Below are 21,298 nucleotides of genomic sequence, written 5' to 3' on the forward strand. Positions count from 1 at the left end.
GTTGTCATCTCTTCATAAAAACAAAAAAACAAAATATATGTCATGTTCACTATTTAAAATTCATACAGAACTATATAACAATAAAGACTTTCACATCAAGAAAAGATTGCAAATACGAGGAACAAATTAAGTTGCAATAATTTACAAATAAGATCAACATCTTCAATATTCTAAAACAGGTAAGTTTTATGTAAGCTCCTTTTAGATTGTTAAGATGAAAACTTTTAATAGTGTTTTGAAAATCAAATTATGGGTTAAGCAATGAAATTATAGAGTAAAATAAAACAAATTATTGATTAAGAAATCTCAATCTCAATCTCAAACTTATGTATTCACAAGTGCTCTCTTAATGGCTCCTCAAACTTCAAAAACCTCTAGTCTACTATGAAGGGTCAAGATTACTAGCCATTTAGCACAGTGCATCACAAAGGATCTATAAGACAATATCGCGGATCCACACATGGTTTTTTGAACATTTAACAAGCAAGTAATCCAATCACATGGAGTAATGCTTGCACAAGTAAGAAGATTAGTATTGCATAACACAATATCTAACAGGTACAAGCTTGATGATAAGCCAAAGATGAATGTAATCAACAAACGTTTCAATGTCACATAGAATGCTTGAATCTAATCCTACACTATGTATAACTTGTGCTTCATAGCTTGTTAGAATGAAGATCCATGATATTATTTATAGCTATTTACATTGTTAAACGAATGAATATAATCAAGATTAAGAAATTAAATCTAATGCTATGATATGCATTTTCATATTTGGTTAAAATGAAAATCCTTAACATTGTTTTTAGGCATTTACATTGTTGATAAATGAATAGGATTAGCCAAACATGAACATGGTATATATTTTGGCCTCACCTAAAGTACTTGAATCTAATTTTATACTATGCACAACTTACGCTTCAAAATTGTGACTCCTAGTTATATTTAATCCCCTAGCACATACATACAAAATTTAGTTATATGCGATTCTTCACAAGCATCATAAAAATGCAAAAAGAATTATTATTACAAAATTGGTGAGAGAGAGAGAGAGAGAGAGAGAGAGAGAGTACTCATTAGAGTATGTATGTTCTCATTGATCCTATTTGAAAGACTCGACTTTCATAACTTTTCAACTTCATTGAAAAGTTTCAAAAATCAGGTTTTGTGTAAGTTTAATGTTCTAACACTTACGTAAGCACATGTTGCTTTTAAAATGTTGTCCTTGATCATGGTTTTGTGAAAATGCACACCAAGTACAAAATATCACTGCAAATAAAATCGTAAATTGCAAAAGAACATTGCCAATAAAATCATAAATCACAATTCAAGAATGAGAGCTATTATGATAACAATTTCTACAATACATTGGTGATTGTAGAACACAATCTCTTGGTGATTGTAGAACATATATATATAATCTGAGAATTTTAGATGGCTTGTGGATAGCTTGTGGTACTCTTTACAATACATACATTGAACATTGATGGTCATTAATTCATGAAGGCTATCTAATTCAAGATTTTGCACTTTTTGAGATCATCAAAAAATTCACAACATGGGGAATGAAAAATAATACATATCTATGCAAAGTAGGTGGCTGATGTTGTCAAGTTTGATAGAACCTACAACACCAAATAAGTCTTGTCAATTTCCAAACTCCAAACATGTAAGATACGATAACGCCTATTTATGCAACTAGCCAAAACATTCATCTACTTCATAACAACCTTCTTCCTTGTAGAAGAACCTATGAGATTCATGGTTTCATCACAACATAGTTTAGCAATTTGGAAACATATTTGCATGGATAACTTAAATGGATACATTTGGTAATCTCCTAGAAGTAGGTTTCATGAACAAAATATGTAAGATTTGACTCAGAATGTTAGTAATATTGGCTGATAATAAACTATACCTCTTACAAACATTCAAATTTGTAAATATAAAAAGATTTATTTAAAAAATCTAGTGGCTTGAGGATGCACACATATTAGAGTGAAATCGGATAAGAAATCCACTACCGAGCAGCCCAGAGTACATAGGTCCACCTCTCTATAGAGATCACTCATCGATAATCCCCAATTCAATGAGAACCCCAATACAATAGGTGTGCTAATAGCTCAATCCTCTTCTTCCCCACAGTCTTCTCTCTCCCATACAAATGATCCCCTCCCCTTTCTCCCCTAATGGCAATCTCTCCGTTTGCCACCATGATTCTCCTCTCACCCCATTGGTGGATGGTTCTCTCCCATTGAGGATAAGGGCTCACTCTTTCATGTCTCGAATGATGCTTTGGCTTCTACACCTGCACCGACTCCTTGGTGGTGCCATAACTCCTTCATGTGTACTCTCATAACTCCTACATGGCAGCACTTTTGCACTACACGGTTCTCCTTAGCGGTGTCATAACTTTTGCATGTGGGGGATAGCATCCATGTGCATACTCTTCACTAATTCTCGGTCTTGGTCATTGGGATCCTTGGTGGACCGGAGACCTTGTTGTCACCTTGCTTCTCTCCATGACCAATTTCCGGGACGGCACTACGTTGGTCTTGTACTCCACGAAGTCTGGTCATGGTTTGGACATTAGTTTGGACAATGACTGGTCAACATGATCCCCCAATATTGCATTCATTCAATCCTTGCCATAAACCAACATGTATCTTTTGTTGCACCCATTGCCCTACGGGAAAGTTTATTGGTGTCCATTTTTACAATTAACAGGTTAGAGATGTCGTGGCATAGAGCTTCCCCTTTTGATGGCAAAATCTTTGTCTTTGCTAGCAGAATGTGGTTACGGGCTTGAATAGGATTTGTATGGTTGAACCATCTTCAAATTCTTTCCCTCAAATGATGAAGGGATGCAAAGTTAGGAGTGTCACCTAATGAAGCATCTCGAAATCCTTTCCCTCAAATGATGTAAGTTAAGAGTGTCACCTAATCAGCTAGAAAGCTAAGTTGCACTAAGTTTTAGAACCCTATAATGAGAGTAGAATTTGATGAGATACATCACTTCTCTTGCCTTGACGGGGCTTCTCAGGGAGAGTTGACAAATGACCTTGGACACACACGTGGTAAAAGAGGAAGCAAAAGTAAAGAATCGTTACTAAAAGTGAGTATAGCATAACTTGGTGTGAGGGCAATAGGGGCCCCTAATGTTCTCAAAAATAAATTCAATTAATTAGTTTGGGGGACGCCCTCAAGGGGAGGGGAAAATGAGGGATAAATGGGGGAGGCACGTGTCCACCCTTCTCAAATTTTTTGCACCGTCGACCTTTGCCTCCACTGTTATTCCTCGCCTCTTCTCGCACTTCTCACCTCTCTCGTGGCTCTTTTATTCTCCCTTCTCTCATCTGTCGGCTTCCTCTCTCTCGCCTCTCAGCCTCACAACCATCTGAGCATACATGATTTTTCTTTGAAAAATTACGATTGCGATGCAATTGATGCAAGATTAAAATGATGCACAGATTAGCGGATACAAATTTTTTAAATCAAAGAAGCCATTAGACGCGATTGAGGCCAATAGGTCCCCTCGCGTGGAAAAATTAAAAACTCAATTAACTAGTTGCCACGTGCTTCGAACGAAGGCGTTAAGGTAAGCTTGGAGTCTCGACGCCGAATTAATGCATCTAGAGAATTACATCTAGATTCTTCCGTGCACTGACATCCTGGTCCTATAAAAGGCAAGACAAGGAGCTTGGAGGGGGGCTGCAGCAGCCTCTAGCGGCGGCACCCTGGAGGGGATATCGAGGAGTGCAAGCTTGTAGAGGGAGGGGAGATCCAGGAGCGGAAGCTTAATTAATGCATTATTGCCTTCACTCAATTCGATTGCTTGTCGAAGGAGAGTATCTCAGTTCATTGTCTCGTGAAAAGTACGAGTCCAAGGCTGTGATAATCTAAGGGCCTTAGCACATCGATGGCGCTAGCATGGGTTTAGGATGGGAATATTTTTGTCATCATTACTCCCATCCTACACCAAGTGGTCTAGGATGGATTTAGAATGGGAGTAGCCACTTTTTCTCCCATCCTGGACCATGGCCTCTAGACCCTGGCAGCCAGAATGGGTTCCCCTTTTTTAGGGATTCAAAAACATGGAAGGATGACATGTGTCCTTGTCCCCACAAGGTCCCCACCTCTTAAACACATGAAATGATGCCATGTGTCCTCTTCCTCCTAAACCCATCCCTAGTTCTTTTTTTGTTAGCACATGGTGGGATGGGAATGGGATAGAAATATGCATGGGACCACTTGGGACCACCTTTTTCCATTCCCATCCTATTTCTTCCCATGTGCTAAGCCCCCAACCTTGGGTTGACACCGATAATCGAGGAAATAGTTGTAACAAAAGCTCGACCACTAAGGAAATTGTTGTAACAAAAGCTCGACCACTAGATGTCACTCAAAAGAACGTCGCGCTGGTAAGATGCCACCCGTAAGCTTTTGGGTTAGATGCTATTTGTCCATATCCAGACTTGCAAGTGACGGCAATTCTAGTGCTCGGTGTTGAGTCTACCATCACCGTTGATTGTACGAGAGCGAGATTTTGTACGACGCGAGCATCATACATCAAGCATCATAATAAGGTTGGCTTTCATTGCTACCAGAGGATATCGGTTGGGTTTCCATGCGAGAGGGTTGAGTAGAACCCCTACGTGCCCCGTTGTCCGTATTATCAGACACCTTCGTATCACCTGCCTGGAGCTCAAGGGCAGGCAGCCCACGGTTTGCTGTCACCGTTCTGCTAGCAAAAAAAGTCGCCGCCTCCTGAGGTGCAGTGTACGTGCGGTAGCAATCAATGCCCTCCGATCTCACACCACGTGTTTATGTTGGATGTTTGGCTTGTACACGTGTTGCTCCAGAAACTTCCCACATGTCTGAGGTCTAATGTGCATGCTTCTGCACCTTATTACGCGCGGGGAGGAGAAGAGAGAGAGAGAGAGAGAGAGAGAGAGAGAGAGATGATATGATATGATTGTATTAAAGTCCGACACACTTTGAGAAGGTTGGAGCTGGTGAGCGAGGCCTTTGTGCATGCCTGAGTCTCCTACGTGCCTTGGAGATGCACAGGATCTCAAGGTGAGAGCCAAGCACCTTAAGCGAGCCTTCCATTCGGGGATTCCCCCAAGGCGTTCCTAATGAGTGAGGGAAGTGCCCCCCTTCCACCCATGCTAAGCATGATTCAAGGGAGAGAAGACTCCTCCTACACTTGAGGAACCTTGGAGAGTGGTTAGAAGAAAAGGAAAATTGTCCCTTCAAGAAGCCTTCAAGAAGGGGAGATGGGTGGAGGTGCATGTATTATGGAAAAGGAGATTAGGCAAGGACAAGGACGTGGCTCGAGCTCCTCCGAAGTCTGCAGGCGTGGTGGATTGCCGTGTGGGATTTAACTCTTAGTCTCATAAGGAGCAGGTGTGGGGGGGAAGGGGGGGGGAGGATTTGATCATGAGAACAGAGTGTTGGAGGAGAAAGTTCAGTCAAGAAAGTCGTGTGCAAAATTATGTAGGAGTGTAGCAAGGAGAACAAGTTCCTGATGTACCATGATTAGGGTAGAGAGCGAGGCCCTTGGTTGTGGGTGTGCCCTCCCCTTGTGAGGTTAGTACATGCCTATGCCGAGGGTCTAGTGGTGTATCCACAGCCACTCCCCGAGGCACAGATTTACCTATGTAGAGGCTCCACCAAGGTGTTGTTCATATGCCAGGAGGGGCCGAAATCTGTGTGGGCCAGCATGCCACGTTAGCATGGATCGGGACCTTCTGGGCATGGTGACAGGCCACCTTGGCCATGCGCCATCTGCAAGGTGTTCCCAGGAGGGTGCGGGTCAGCTACGGCACGGTTTAGGGCCCCTTTGTGGCTTGGTTGCTGCCCCTGTAGAGGCGTTTAGGACCATGCAGGCTGCCCCAATAGGCCCCAATAGGCGGACAGTTGGCAGAGGTGGACGGACTTGTTGGATTACTAGGCCCCAATAGGCTGACAGTTGGCAGAGGTGGATCGACCTGTTGGTTGGCCACCTAAGCTGCCTAGTCAACCCCTCATATGGCGGGGGGTTGGCCCCATGGAGCAAGTAGGTCGGCCCTTTTAGGACCATATTAGCCGACTAGGGGAGGGGGTGAGGCTGTATATAGGCTCGCTTCTCAGTGTCGTATCATCTCATCATTGAAGGTTTTGCCCAGCAGATCACAGGGGCTTTCCCTGAGATCACTTGCAGCCTCCCTCCTTTTCCAGTTCATTTTGTGTGGTGTGGTTTGCTCTCTCTTTCCTATTCAGTTTCCGCTGCACTCTCACATGGTATCAGAGTGTAAGTTTGGCTAGAGACCTGAGACGCGGAGGAAGCCTGAAGCCAGCAAACCGTGTGGAGTATAAGGGCTGTTGTTTGGAGGTGTTTTAAAGAGGAGTGTGCGGAGGTGTGGATTGTTCGGGTGTCAAGGAAGGTGCATAGTTTTTGAATTTCTAGCAACGCGGGCTCAGAGCGCGGGCTCAGAGATCAAGAGGTACCTTGCAGATAGTAGGAGAACCTTTTGGTAAGATCCGAGGACCACATCCTGGTGGGACTCTGGATCTATCTTTTGTATTGTGTCCATCGGAAATATATTCTTTTGGTGGATTCTATATTTGGCTTGGTTCAATGTCTATTTGCTAGTTCGCACAACACATCCATGTGAATCACGTTAAGTAAAGAAGTTTGTGGTTCCACTCACACCACACACTGTGTGAGCTCCTAGGCTATTCTATCAGTCTTCCGCTGTGTGTACCCTCTATTGGTGGATTTCTAACACGGTATCAGAGCCTAGATAAGAGGCTCACAAGTGTGGGAGCTTGAAGGTAGGGACCTTGCTGAAGGATGACCTTTATTCAAGACTCTAGGGAATCAACTTCCACGACTCGAGGATTGTGCTCTTCCAAGAAGGAGGATGACTCAGGCTTAGTCAGGTGTCTAAAGAGTTTTGTCTACAGACGGTGGTGTTTTCTTGTTGGAAAGGTCACCTCCCCAATGGCCATCTGTAAGCCCCCATATGAGGAGAGCATGGGGGGGGTGGACCTGGGAACTAATGGAAGTCCACATGGGAAGCACTGTGGCTGCCATGGGGGTAGAGATCAGAGAGAAGTACCTGGAGCTTCAGAGGCTACATCAGATGGCACCTTTGTGTAGAGAAGGTGGCAGGGACATCATGCCCTGGATCTGACCTGGCAGGAGGCTCCATTGATGAGCAGCAAGATGGCGGGTTATCCCGGGTACAGGCGGCGATATGGTGAGGAGCTTGTCGAGGTGTGTGGGTAGGCTGAGGGCCTGCAACATGCTATGGCAGATAGCAGCAGCATGGGTCGGCTATTGGCTGACTTGGGCTGATTGGAGCCAGCCAGCCAGGTCATATTAAGGCAGAGTAAGGGCCAGGTGCCCTAGTTTTGTGGGCCAACAGGCCCTTGTTTTGAGCCCCAGAAGGGGTGCATTATATAGGCCAGAAAGGGTAGGTTGACCGACCAGCAGGTCGGCCATTTTGGGCATGTTGGGTCGGTTGGTTGGCCAGCCCTCTGGGCCTATGAAAGGGAGGGCCTTGTGCCCTCATAATTATCAATTGGAGCAGCACATCCCCAGCAGTTTGGAGCAGCCAAAGAGACCTTCCTTGAGCCGCATCACTAGAGGTGAAGGAGAGAACCTTGAAGCTGCAGACCTAGCTTGCAAGGCTGCTACCTAGGCTGTACACAGGCAGTAAGGTAGAAGGATTTGGACGAAGAGTCTACATACGCTTGAGGTGGAGCACGAAGGCTCAATGTTCTACAGATATCCGGCAGATAGAAGAAGTACCTTGTGGTAAGATCAAAGGACCACGCTTTGGTGGACTTTGGATCTCTCTCTTTTGTATTGTGTCCATAGCTTTGGACGGAAATATCTTCTTTTGGTGGTTTCTATATCTAACTGGATCATTGTCTATTTACTAGTCTGCACATCTATTTGATGCACATAAGTTAAAAGAAGTTTGTGATTCCACCCCCAAGAGTGTGTTAGAAAAGTCACTGCCCCACCTGTGAGCCCCCGTTTTGAGGGGACAAGGGGGCAGGAGACTGTTAGGGGAAAGGGGCTAAAGTTACCTAGCTGCATGGAGGACTGCACCAGCATGGTACGGGGGCACATGGAGCAGTACTAGGACCAGCCAGCAGCAGCAAAAAGCCACCAGAGGGGGCCTATTTGTAGGCCAGCCCAGATTCCGCCCGAAAAGGGGCCCTGACCAAGTCGGTTCAATCGGCTGCAGCAGACTGGCCTGGTTGGTCAGTTTCAGGGCTCCAGGCCCTCCTATAAACGGGGCTCTGTCACGAGGGCGTGAGTTTTGATGCTCACATGTGGCCTCGACCGCGGTGATGAAATGGCGAGGTCGTAGGATGTGGGTGTGCAAGTTCCCCCTAGGCAATTGTGCCTTGGGGGCAACTGAAAGGTTTAGGGCCAAAAGGGGCCCAAAAACCTTAGGCCCTTTCAAGTTGGTCATTGGTAGGCTTTCAAAGAGGCCCCACTAGAGCGGGCCTAGGGGCAAATGAAGCTCTTGGGGGGCAACCCAAGGCCAGGATGACCAAAATGTTAAGGCACAACAAGAGGTGAATGCTTTTGGTGTGAGTGCCTTTTAGTCAAAAGGGTCAAAAGAGGCTGAGGATGCAGAGGAAGCCGATGCTATCTTTAAGACACAATTAGCGAGCGCGGTGGGAGCACTCACAAAGCTCACGTAGGACCCGAGGTTCCTTGAGTTTATGCATACTCCTTTGAGGTCCAAGGAGAGAAAGAAGCATTCTCATTCAGGGGAGCCTACTCGGGTTCAAAAACAGCCATCTGGATTGAATCCATTAGATGGACAGCCTCCAGTAATGCCAAATGTACAGGGAGTTGCAGGGCAGCAACCCTTTCAAGGTCTTGGTATGGTTATGCATGGCCAAGGGGCTGATTTTCAGAATCTAAATCAAGGGCAGCAAGCTTTTTCCCAACCCTTTATGCATCCAGGGTATTTTGGTGGGGGTTCAGTATTTCAAGCAATGGCTGGTCAAGTTAATGATGGTCAAGGGATGCTTGGAAATTACCCTGTTGGTTTACAGCCTGGGATGCAAGGCAATGTATATGGGGAAATGCAGCCCGCAATGCCCAACATGATGTATGGCAATATTGGCATGCAGCCAGGAATGCAAAGTGGAAGGTCAGGAACCTTTAGAGCTCCTACAGGTATGTTTGGTATGCTTGGGGAAGGTTTGACAAATCCTCTAATGGGTAGTGGTAATGCAGGACAGGCTGGAGGGAATGCAATTCAACCTCCATTTTTGCAGCCACTAGTGTATGATAATCTGGCACCCAAAGGAAGGTAAAAGACTACAGTGGTGCAGCAGTGAAGTTTGAGACCTTTAATGGGGCTCAGGACAGGTTGAAGGCTTTAACTTTTGTGCAGCAGTTTGAAGGCTTTAACTTTTGATAATCTGGCACCCAAAGGAAGGTAAAAGACTACAGTGGTGCAGCAGTGAAATTTGAGACCTTTAATGGGGCTCAGGACAGGTTGAAAGCTTTAACTTTTGTGCAGCAGTTTGATGCAGCCTTCTCAGGAGGGAACTTTACTGAGTCATCTAAAATGCAAAAGGCAGCCACCTCTTAAAGGGGAATGCTCTACAGTGGTGGACAAATTTGCTGCTCCAAAATAGAGCACCCACGAGTTGGGTTCAGTTTAAGCAGTTGTTTTCAGCTACCTGGTTGACCACTACCTTTGAGGTAGATGTTATGACAGCATGGCACAAGTTGGATGCAGCTCATTGTCATAACTTGGAAGAGTACAACAAAAAGTTTTGGGAAGCTCTCTTGCCGGTCAGCTCTTATATGCATGTGCCCTTGTCAGAACAAATTGAAAAATACTGTCGTGGGCTGCCAAAGGAAATAAGAGATTACCATACTAAAACAAGGGTTACCAAGATGTCTCAACTTATTGAGAATGCTACAATGGCTGATGCACAGCGGGTATAAAAACAGTAAATCTGAGAGTTTCAAGAAAGCAGGGAAGCCAAGGAATGCTTTCAAGCCTCCTTTCAACAAAGGGAAGAAGCGTGATAGGCCAGGTTCTAATTCGCTGTCACATGAGGAAAGGAAAGCCTTGATGGAGGCTAATAAATGCTTGCACTGTAAAGAAGGGGGCCATATGGCACGAGATTGCCCAAAATGTAAGCCAAAAGGAAAAGTGGATGATAGGGAAGAGCAAAAAGGCAAGAAGCCTAAACCATCTGCAAGATTAATGCCTGATGTTATCAGTGAGCAGCCTAATGATGATGCTACAGAGCTTTGCAGGGCATGGGACAAAGTCAGGGATTAGATGTCATTGATCTTCTTTGACCCAGGTGCTCGTGCAAACTTTATTTCTCTTGAATTGGTAGGCAAACTTGGAATCTGTGCAGAGGAGATGGGGCCTATGAGTGAAGCAGGATTGGCTTCTCCCGGCTTTAGCACTCCGGTTACCCCTATCATTGGAAAGCTCCAATTGCATATATAGAGCTTTGTGGATTGTGATGAATTTTATATAATGCCTCTTGAGGTTGTGATGTCTTGTTGGGAATGCCTTGGTGTCACAGGGTACATGCTTTGGTGGACACATATAATCGGAAGATCTCCCTGGAAAATAGAGGGAAGAAGCTCTTGTATCTGCTTCAGCTATATGCTCAGTAATGAAACATCATATTTCTGCATACTTAGTTTTTGCAAAGGATACCAGGTTTGATGATCCACAATTTGTAATTTGTAAGCTTGATAAAGAGCGGACAGGTTTCCTAAATTAGTTTAGAGAATTTTTTTTGACTCGTTGCCAGGTGAACTTCCACCTGAGAGGCCCGAGGATCATGCAATTGATATAGTGCCAGGCAGTAGTCCACCAAACAGGGCACCTTACAGGGTCAGTGCGGCTCAGCAAGAAGAAATCATGCGCCATGTGAAGGACCTTTTGGATAAGGGGCTGATTCAGCCCGGTTTTGTGGGTGCAGAAGAGTGATGAATCTTGGAGAATGTGCATTGATTATCGTGCACTCAACAAGATAACCATAAAAAACAGATTTCCAATTCCAAGGATTGATGATATCCTGGATAGATTGGAAGGGTCAGCCATTTTCAGTCGCATAGATCTCAAGAGTGGGTATCATCACATACGCATTCGTCCAGAGGATGTGTTCAAGACAGCTTTCAGGACTAGGTTTGGGTTGTATGAGTTCTTAGTGATGCCATTTGGGCTTACGAATGCTCGTGCCACTTTTAATCGGATGATGGATAGAATCTTCCGTGAGCATAGGGCTTTTGTGGGCACTTTCTTTGATGACATGATTGTGTACTCAAAAGATGAGGCAGAGCATAGGAAGCATCTGGCAATTGTGTTTGCAGAACTCAGCAAGCACAGGCTGATTGTAAATGCAAAGAAAAGTGAATTCTTTATGCTTGAGATTCACTTTCTGGGGCACATTATTTCAAAGGATGGGGTGCGCATGGATCCTACGAAGATTGGAGCAATTTGCAGCTGGCCATAGCTTAAGAATTTGCATGAAGTACAAAGTTTTTTGGGCTTATGCTCGTACTACAGGCGATTTATATGCCATTTTGCTGAAATTGCTTTACCACTCTATGCTATGCAAAAGAAGGGAGCATCCTTTGTGTGGGCTGAAAAACAAATTACAGCATTTGAGATGCTAAAAGAAAAGCTTACCATAGACCTAGTGTTGATCCTACCAGATCTTCAGAAAGCTTTTCATGTCCAAGCTGATGCATGTGGAAAGAATCCTTGGAGCGGTCATTATGTAGGAAGGACGGGTAGTGGCCTATGAGAGTAGAATTTTGCAAGATGATGAGAGACATCTGGGCATTTATGAGAAGGAATTTCTGGCTGTAATTCATGCCCTTGCTACATGGAAGCACTATTTGCTTGGGGCTGATTTCACAGTGCAGACAGATCATCAATCTTTGAGATATTTCCTCACTCAGACGAAGTTATCTGAGAAGCATTTGCGATGGGCCAATTTCTTATCCATATTTCACTTTCAGATAGTGCATGTGGAAGGTAAAAAGAATGTCATGGCCGATGCATTGTCAAGGAAGCCTCAGGTTTTCGGATTGTCACCGTCGTGAATTGATATTTAATGAAGGTGATTGGGTTCTTTCGCGCTTTGAAAAGTCAAGGCTGAAAAAGAAAAGGGGCAAAGACCGGTTGTTTCCCAAACTCAGCATGAGATATTATGGGCCTATTCAGATTTCAGAGAAGCTAAGTGATGTAGCTTACAGGTTGAAGCGGATCACTGGAGAATTCACAATGCTTTCCATGTGAGTCTCTTTAAACCTTTCATGCCAAAGTGCTGACAATATATCTACCTTGGGACTTCTATGATCAGTGTACTAGTCACTATGAGTTGGTTTTTGCAGTTTATATGGATTGTTATCCTAGGTTCTGAACAATCATATATGCCGTCTTCAATGGTAATACATGCTTTTATGATGGTATATTCACATGTATTTCAGCTATTGCATATCCTTGTAACATTCAGATGCAATCGAGGACGCTTGCCAGGTTTCAAGAGAGGGATATGTCATGAGGGCGTGAGTTTTGATGCTCACATGTGGCCTCGACCCCGGTAACAAAATGGCGAGGTTGCAAGATGTGGGTGTGCAAGTTTCCCCTAGGCAATTGTGCCTTGGGGGCAACTGAAAGGTTTAGGGCCAAAAGGGGACCAAAAACCTTAGGCCCTTTCAAGTTGGTCATTGGTAGGCTTTCAAAAAGGCCCCACTAGAGGGGGCCTAGGGGCAAATGAAGCCCTTGGGGGGCAACCTAAGGCATGGGCTGCCACGTGGCAAGCCCGTGCAGCCCCCTTTTGGAAAGGAAGGCTTGAGGCAGAAATTCGACCCGGGGGGGGGGGGGGGGGGGGCTGATTATGTAGAAGGGAGTCCTCACGGAGGTAGGCGCCGATGGAAAAAAGAGAAGGGAGTTGGTAGTTCCGCACGGAGCATTAATGGTAGCTGTTGCATATGTACAGGCTGTACGGACAGTCTGTACGGGATCACTACAAGTGCTTGTACGGAACGGAATGTTATGAACAGAAGTACAGGCTTCTTTTGCGTGATTGATGTATGGCCACTGTACGTGATGCTTACAGCCTTTGTACGGGACAACTTACTAGCGTTGTACGGGCAGCAAACCAGTGGTGTACAGACAGCTTATGAGTTGGCTGTACGAGCAGCCGTACATGGATGTACAGTTAGTGTACGTGAATGTACGGGAGGTTATACGGTGGATGTACCTGCAGGTGTACGGATGATTGTATCGCTAGTCCTTCTCTTGGGCAGCTTGCGGGCACGAGGCTGATAGGCTGGCTTTGCCTCACGTTGTCTCATGGTTGGGCAGTGTTAAATGCCAACTACCTAGGAGTGAGCAAAGCAATGATCAACATAGTGTATGCTGTGTAAGAAGAATGCACACAAAGGTTACTGCTTGGGGGGTCTTGCTGGCCAAGTGGGCTGTGTTTTTCAAGAAACTTGCTTGGCAGGGTGAACACAATGTATGCTTGCAGATATTGCTTGTACTTCTGAGTACCGGGGTAGCTCAATGATGCTTTCACCCATTGTTTGGGTATCCCAGCGGATTAGTGAACACTTGTAACTGTTGGGGGAGCGTGTGGCCTTGCTTGGGCTGTAAATAACGGCTCCCATGTTAAAATGCAGGTGTTTGCAGTGAGTATGGATGCCTTTGGTCACATGGGTTTGATAGCAGAGCCCCGCAGGGCTAATGTGCTGTGATATTAATGCCTCTGAGTCAAATAAAGAGCGTTGAGTGGTGTGAGTTGGTACTCACTGTGTAATCTCTTTGTGGCACTTTTCAATTAATAAAGAAATACCAAAAGGGGTGCCAAGGCTTTGGGGCCACTCTGTGTCTTTGTGTTTGTGCAGGAGCGCTCTAGCTCCCCCTTTCTGCTGTGGAGTGTTTGCTGAGTATTTTATTGTGAAGGCTTTTGTTTGGTTAGTGTTCTACCACCCTCTTGTTAGCCTTGAGGCTGGTTTCTGGTTCCATTCCTCCCTTATTCTTCATCACCTGCATAGAAAGCCTTACACAGGCAAGCGCGCAGAGGGAGAGTAGGCTCATCAGTTGACAGCTTCACTTGGCTGTTTGTACATGCTCATCCTTTGAGCTTTTGTCTACCCACGATTGTGGAAGAATATATCTGAGTTTTTGCTCTCTCTCTTTCTCCGTCTCTCTGAGTGTTGTATGAGCTAGATTGGGAGTTAGGTGTGAGTGATTCTATCCTCTATTTCCAACATGGTATCAAAGCAAGGTTTACAGCTCTAGATTGGAGAATCTCAACAAGTAGCCGACTCCAATCGACACTCATGTTTGCTGCGTGGTAAAGTTCTCCACTGCAAATTCAGTTTACAGTTTGCTGTTCTTTATTACAGCAAGGATGGAGAACAAAGATTCTACTGTCCCCTCTTCAGCCCCTTCTCTTCCTTCCTCCTCCTCTAGATTCCTCTCATTCACCATCCCGAACTTTGGAGAGTCAAGGAAGCTAGACGGGTCGAACTTACCTGATTTGGAAGATGAAAATTGGGGGCCATCTAGTGGCCCAGGAGTTGTGGAAGCTAACAATGGAGATGGAGGCAAAACTGGAAGATTTGCTGGATAGCAAGGGAAAGATGGTCATTTCAGTAGATGGTGCAGAGCTTGAGAATTGGGAAGAGAGAGATGCCCACTCCCTAGCATTAATCATTGGGACCACGGCGGACTCTGTTCTTCTGCACATCCAGATGGCCGAGACATCTGTAGAGGCATGGGCTATCCCGAAGGATTTGTATGAAACAGACCACACATCTCGAATTTTGATGCTCCAACATCAACTGTACAATCTGGACATGACTGAGGTAGACAATGTTCATGACCATCTGACAAAAGTCAAGGTGGTAAGGGACCAGCTTGCGGTAGTTGGTCAAAAGATAGACTCAAGTCATCTGGCATTGTTGACTTTACACAAGCTACCTCGAAGTTTTAAGAGTTTCGTGACTACGGTCACTGCAGGACAGAGGACCACGCCTCTCACCTTTAAGGAGCTTGGACCCTTACTGTTGCAGGAAGATGCTCGGGAACAAATGTTTACTCAATTGGACGAGAAGGCTCTCCTGTCAAGGGACAAGCCTGGCAAGGGTAAGTTCAAAGACTCCAAGAACAAAAGAAAGACCAAGGATGCAAAGAAAAAGAGGCAGATGAAGTGCTTCCACTGTGAGAAGCTTGGTCATTTTGCTAAAGAGTGTTGCAAGAAGAAGGCGGGTCTCAAGAAGGAGTCTAAGTCCAAGGAGGAGCCAAAGACCGAATCGGCAAACGTCACGACCGGCGCTCTCTTCATCACCACTGAGTATTGCTACGCTTATGCAGCCAGTGAAGGAGAGGAAGGTTGGTATGTGGACAGTGGAGCTTCAAAGCACATGTCCAACAAGGAGTGGTTCAAAACCATGGAAGGTACGCATCCCGATTCCAAGGTCACTGTGGGGGATAACCGGTCATGCCCTGTGAAGGGTGTTGGTAGTATTCCATTCATCACGACTGTAGGAAACGAGGAGCTGATTTTTGGTATATTGTATGTACCAAATTTGTGCAAGAACCTTTTGTTTGTCAGTCAGATGGACAAGCACAATATGCTAGTCTTATTCGACAACGGCAAAGTCACTGTCACGGCAATCAGATAGGTGGTGGCTCAAGGTGTCAAGGAGCATGGGCTATATTGGCTCAACGCTCTGTTGGTGCACGAGAATCATGGCAAATTCAACTTGTGACATGAGCGGTTCGGTCACGTCAACTATGACACTTTCTCCGAGATGCAGAAGACAAAGATGGTGGATGGACTTTCACCAATTGCAGGCAATGATTGTGTCTGTAGGGCTTGCACGTGGAAGGCAAGCAACACAGGGACAAGTTCCCACGGGAGGCCTCATTACGGGCCAAGAAGCCGCTTGAGTTGATTTACGTTGACATCTGCGGCCCAATGTCGACAAATTCATTCGCAGGTATGCGGTATTCTCTTATTAGTGGATGGTTTCAGTCGCATGACTTGGGTATTCTGGCTTGCCAAGAAATCTTAGGCTTTTGAGAAATTCAAAGATTGGAAGTCTAGGTAGAGAAGGAGAGTGGGGAGGTAATCAAAGCCTTCCGTACCGACAGAGGGGGAGAGTTCACTCCTACCGAGTTCAGTGGATTCTGCAAGAAGCACGGGATCAAGAGAGAGCTCACAACTCGCACATCTCAGCAGAATGGAGTTGTCGAGAGGAAGCACAGGACCGTCACAGAGACAGGGTTGACTATGTTGCAAGGGAGAAATCTCTCAAAAGCCTACTGTGGTAAAGCCGTGAATAGTGCCGTTTACATCCTCAACAGACCAAGACCAAGGTTGTTGATGACAAGACTCCATATGAAGCTTGCTGTGGTAAGAAGCCCACCATATCTCATTTAAGGGTTTTCGGTTCTAAAGCATTTGTGCATGTGCATAAAGATGAGCGGACAAAGCTTGATCCCCATAGCCGAAGCTGTATCCTTGTGGGATGCAGTAACGAGTCGCCTATCGCCTGTTTGACCCGGAAAAGAAGATCCTTATCAGCAGGGATGTGATCTTTGAGGAGTCCGAGCCATAGCCTGCAGAAGAGGTTCTTGAACTTCTGGCATTACCCCCACCGAAGGTCACCATCCGAGAGGTGAAGAAGATTGAAGATCCCGAGGAGGAGGAGAAGGAGCATGCCATTCCAAAGCCAGCTCCCAAGTTAACTCCATCAAAAGCACCTCCATCAAAGAAGAAGCTACCTCAATGGTATTTGAAGACGTTAGCAGACTTACGGGTCACGGACATTTTTTGAGAGCAGTTCCGGAGCGCGGCGGTCTCAACGAAACATGAAGACTCTCTTCGTGAGCTACGCTTTGGTAGCTCAGCTTGCGAAGCCCCGTTCCTTCCAGGAAGCGAAGGATATATCAGAATGGCAGGAAGCCATGCAGGTAGAGATGGATGCCATTTTGAAAAATGACACTTGGGATTTAGTGCAAACTAAAGAAGGCCTTATACGGGCTGAAACATGCCTCCAAAGCTTGGTACCTGCAGATAGATGTTTTCTTTCAGAAGATCGGGCTTCAGCGGAGTCCATCAAAGGAGGCAAATCTTTATCTCGACACAGAGGGGGATTTGTGGCTGGTATTGATTCTATATGTAGATGACCTCATCATTATTGGTGTTCATACGAAGAAGATTGCTCAGGTCAAGAGACCTCTCATGGAGGAGTTCAAGATGACTAACTTAGGCATACTTCACTAGTTTCTTAGGATTGAGGTGAAGCACGGAAAGAGGAGTATCTTTATTTCACAGGAGAAATATTGCAGGGAATTGCTCAAACGCTTTGAGATGGAAAATTGCAAAGCAGTAGTGACTCCCATGGAAATTAGTTTGAAGTTGAGTGTGTGTGATCCATCTCAGCCGGTTGATTCATCACTGTATCGACGCTTGGTGGGGAGTTTGCTTTACCTCACCAATACCCGACCGGATATTTCCTATGCAGTTGGATTGCTCTGTCAGTTCTCCGCCACACCCAAGAAGGCTCATTGGGATGCAGGTATGAGGGTGCTAAGGTACTTGAAGGGTACCTGCATCTACGGCATCACTTATACGAGAGGCATTGAGTTGTGAGTTTCTGTGATAGTGATTGGGTAGGTGACCCGAAGATCGACCTCTGGATATTGTTTCTTACTCTCATCTGGAGCTGTGTCATGGCTGAGTAAGAAACAACCTATTGTCGCCCTTTCATCTACAGAGACAGAGTACAGGGCTTGCTGTACAGCGGCATGTGAAGCATTGTGGCTCAGGTGGATCTTGGAGGACATGAATGTGGCCCAAGAAGATGCGACTGTAGTTATGTGCGACAACCAGAGTTGCACAGCGATTGCCAACAACCCCGTGTTTCACGCACAGACGAAGCACATCACTTTGTTCGTGAACTCATCGACGAAGAAGTCATAGAGTTGATATACTGCCCAACCAGCGACAACATCTTAGATGTCTTCACGAAGGTGCTTCCCAGGGAGCAGATGGAACATCTCATTCGACACATGGGGCCCATAGTTGTGTCATTGAGAGGGGGTGTTAGAAAAGTCACTGCCCCACCTGTGAGCCCCCGTTTTGAGGGGACAAGGAGACAGGAGACTGTAGGGAGAAGAGGCTAAGGTTACCTAGCTGCATGGAGGACTGCGCTAGCATGGTACAGGGAGGCCTATTTATAGGCCAGACCAGCCAGGTTTGGTCGGCCCAGATTCTGCCCCAAAAGGGGCCATGATCAGGTCGGTTCAGTCGGCTGCAGTAAACTGGCCTGGTCAGTCAGTTTTAGGGCTCTAGGCCCTCCTATAAAAGGGGCTCCATTCCTCCCTTATTCTTCATCACCTGCACAGAAAGCCTTGCACAGGCAAGCGCGCAGAGGGAGAGGAGTAGGCTCAGCAGTTGACAGCTTCACTTGAGTGTTTGTACATGCTCATTTGTATGTTGCCTCAATGACACATATGCTCTAAGCATATCCTCTAGAATTTGGTTGATTCTTTTGGTCTGACCATCCGTTTCTAGATGATCCCCACTACTCATTCCCAACTCAGTCCTTAGTGTCTCAAATACCGCTGTCCATAAATGGCCGGTAAATTTGACATCTCTGTCTGACACTATGGATTTGGGTAATCCATGCAGACGAAATATATGTCTAATAAACAAATCCGCCACTTGCGGGACACTAATAGACCGTCTAGTTGGAATGAAGTGAGCCATCTTGGTAAGACGATTAACCACCACAAGGATAGAATCATATCCACCTTGTGTCGTAGGCAGCCCTACAATAAAGTCCATGGAAATGCTCTCCCACTTACTTAGTGGTATCTCCAAGGGCTGTAAAAGTCCGGTGGGCTTCACCCGCTCTGCCTTACTTACCTGACACGAAAAACAACATGTCACATATTCATGAATATGCTTTTTCATCTTTGGCCAAAAGAAATCTCGCTTCACGAGATCATATGTCTTCTTGACTTCTGGATGTATCGCACATGGGCTATCATGGCATTGTCGAATGACTCTCTACTTGAGATCATTCTAATTAGGTACTACTACCTTGCCATTTCTTTTCAGCATACCATCCCTTATGGCACATCTTGCATAAGTTTGGCCTTTTCTGGATGCCAGGTCATTCTTTTCCCCGGGTTTTAACACATGAGCCTTAGGCCATAGGCTCTGGACAAACTCGTCCACCTTTTGAGTTTCTCTAATCTCGGCCATTAGAGCACTCTCTAACACCGTGAAACTCATGTTATGCATAATGCGTGACAACGCATCAGCAACTTTATTATCCTTTCCTCTTCGGTACCGAATCGTCAAATTAAACTCCTGCATGAGTTCTGCCCACCTAGCTTGGCGGCCTCTCAAGTCATGTTATTTACAAAAATGTTTCAGAGTATCATGATCAACATCCACATAAAACTCTGATCCATACAAATAATATCTCCATGTTTTCAAAGCATGGACAACAGCATACAACTCTAATTCATGAGTTGGCCAATTTCTTTGAGAGGGAGAAAGCTTCTTGCTTTCAAAGGCTACTGGCCTTCCCTCTTGGAGGAGAACTGCTCCTACCGCAATGCCACTTGCATCGGTTTCCAGGAACAACGGTTTCTGGGGATCAACTATTTTTAATACCGGTCCTGTGACCACAGCTTATTTTATGGTGTTAAAACTTTCTTGTTGATTCTGTTCCCATATAAAAGGTACTTTATCTGAGGTCAGATTAGTCAATGGCGATACTATTTCGGAATATCCTTTGATATGCCTTCGATAAAATTGGACAAATCCTAAGAATGATCGCAAAGTGGTCAAACTCTGAGGGATTAGCCCAGTAGATATCGCAGCCACTTTCTTTGGATCCATTTCTACCCCCTCTGGAGTAATTATGAATCCTAAATATTCAAGTCTTACCATACACAGTATAGTTTTCTTTTTATTCACATAAAGACTGGCTTTCCTCAAAGTACTGAACACTATTCTTAAGTATTCGCGATGCTCAGTAATACTTTTACTGAATACCAGAATATCGTCAATAAAATGTACTACAAACTTTCCGATATACGGACATAGTAAATCGTTCATAAGCATGACGAATGTAGCTGGAGCATTGGTAAGTCCAAAGGGCATTACCAAAAACTCATAATGACCAAACCTGCTTCTAAAAGCGGTTTTATGCACATCCTCGGCTCTAATACGGATCTGATGGTAGCCACACTTAAGATCTATCTTACTGAAAATTACGGCCCCATGTAATGCATCTAGTAAATCATCGATCCGAGCCATCGGATACCTGTGCTTAATAGTGATATTATTCAATGCTTTGTAATCTATATAGAGGCGAAAAGTATCATCTTTCTTCCTCTTTAATATCACTGGCGAAGCAAAAGGTGAAAAACTTGGTTGAATCTGCCCCAGCTTGATGTATTCTTTCAGTTGTCTTCGCACCTCAGCTTCTTCTGTAAAGCTTAATCTATAGGGAGGTCTATTTACAGGTTCTGCCCCCGGGATAAGCTCAATTTTATGTTGAATATTCCGCTCTGGAGGTAACCCATAAGGTAACTCATCCCTAAAACAATCAGAGAACTTCTCCAATATCTCTTTAGCCAACTCGGCCATTTTCCCATCTTGGGTAGCCTCAGTGCTAGCCGATGCATCATCAATCGACTCTACCGATGCTTTACACAGACACAGAAACTCTTTTGGAGTCTTTTGAATTTCCATGGCTGAAATCAATGGTCCTCGAGGTAAATCCTTTTCACCTCGCAAAACATATTCTATCTCGTTCATCTTGAACTGGTAAATATGCTTTTTCCAATCAATGGCTGGAAATGCCAAGCCATGCCTAGGGCTATATCTGCGTGAGCAAGCCTGGTCAACTCAAAGTCTAGCTTCTCAACATAGTCCTGTATTCGAAGTTCCAACTGAGTAACCCTCTGGTCCCATACTCCAATTGAACTTCCGTCCGCCATCCTGACCGTATAAGCATAGTCAGACGGACTAGTTCTCAACTTGAGCCTCTTAATAAGCTTCGAGTTAATTACATTGTGCGTTGACGCTGAGTCAAACAACACAATCACATCATGATTGGCTACTTGCCCTTTCATTTAATCAACTCGGGCTCATCGAAAACCGTATACCTCGTTGCTGCGGGCTTTGAAAGGATGTTATCAGGTGCACCGCTTACTAACTTAGTAATAGACACACTTAACAA

At 45.2% G+C, this 21,298-nt stretch overlaps 1 protein-coding gene across 2 annotated transcripts in view; it reads right to left on the bottom strand.

Moving 5' to 3' along the window:
- Positions 1-1,251: 1,251 nt before the first annotated feature.
- The window catches only part of LOC147883687 (proteasome activator subunit 4-like), a 142,489-nt gene continuing 122,442 nt past the window's right edge, over positions 1,252-21,298 (bottom strand). Inside the window, exon 35 of one of the 2 annotated variants that reach the window (XM_087399300.1) lies at positions 1,252-1,628. In XM_087399300.1, the coding sequence (XP_087255426.1) occupies positions 1,587-1,628 (42 nt within the window). In that variant the 3' untranslated portion in view covers positions 1,252-1,586. The remainder of the gene's footprint in view (positions 1,629-21,298) is intronic. The other variant, XM_087399301.1, reaches the window with a different exon arrangement.

This window comes from Dipteris shenzhenensis, chromosome 28 (genome assembly GCF_047967505.1).
Source record: "Dipteris shenzhenensis isolate YYH24624 ecotype China chromosome 28, Dip_SZ_1.0, whole genome shotgun sequence".
Lineage (NCBI taxonomy): Eukaryota > Viridiplantae > Streptophyta > Polypodiopsida > Gleicheniales > Dipteridaceae > Dipteris > Dipteris shenzhenensis.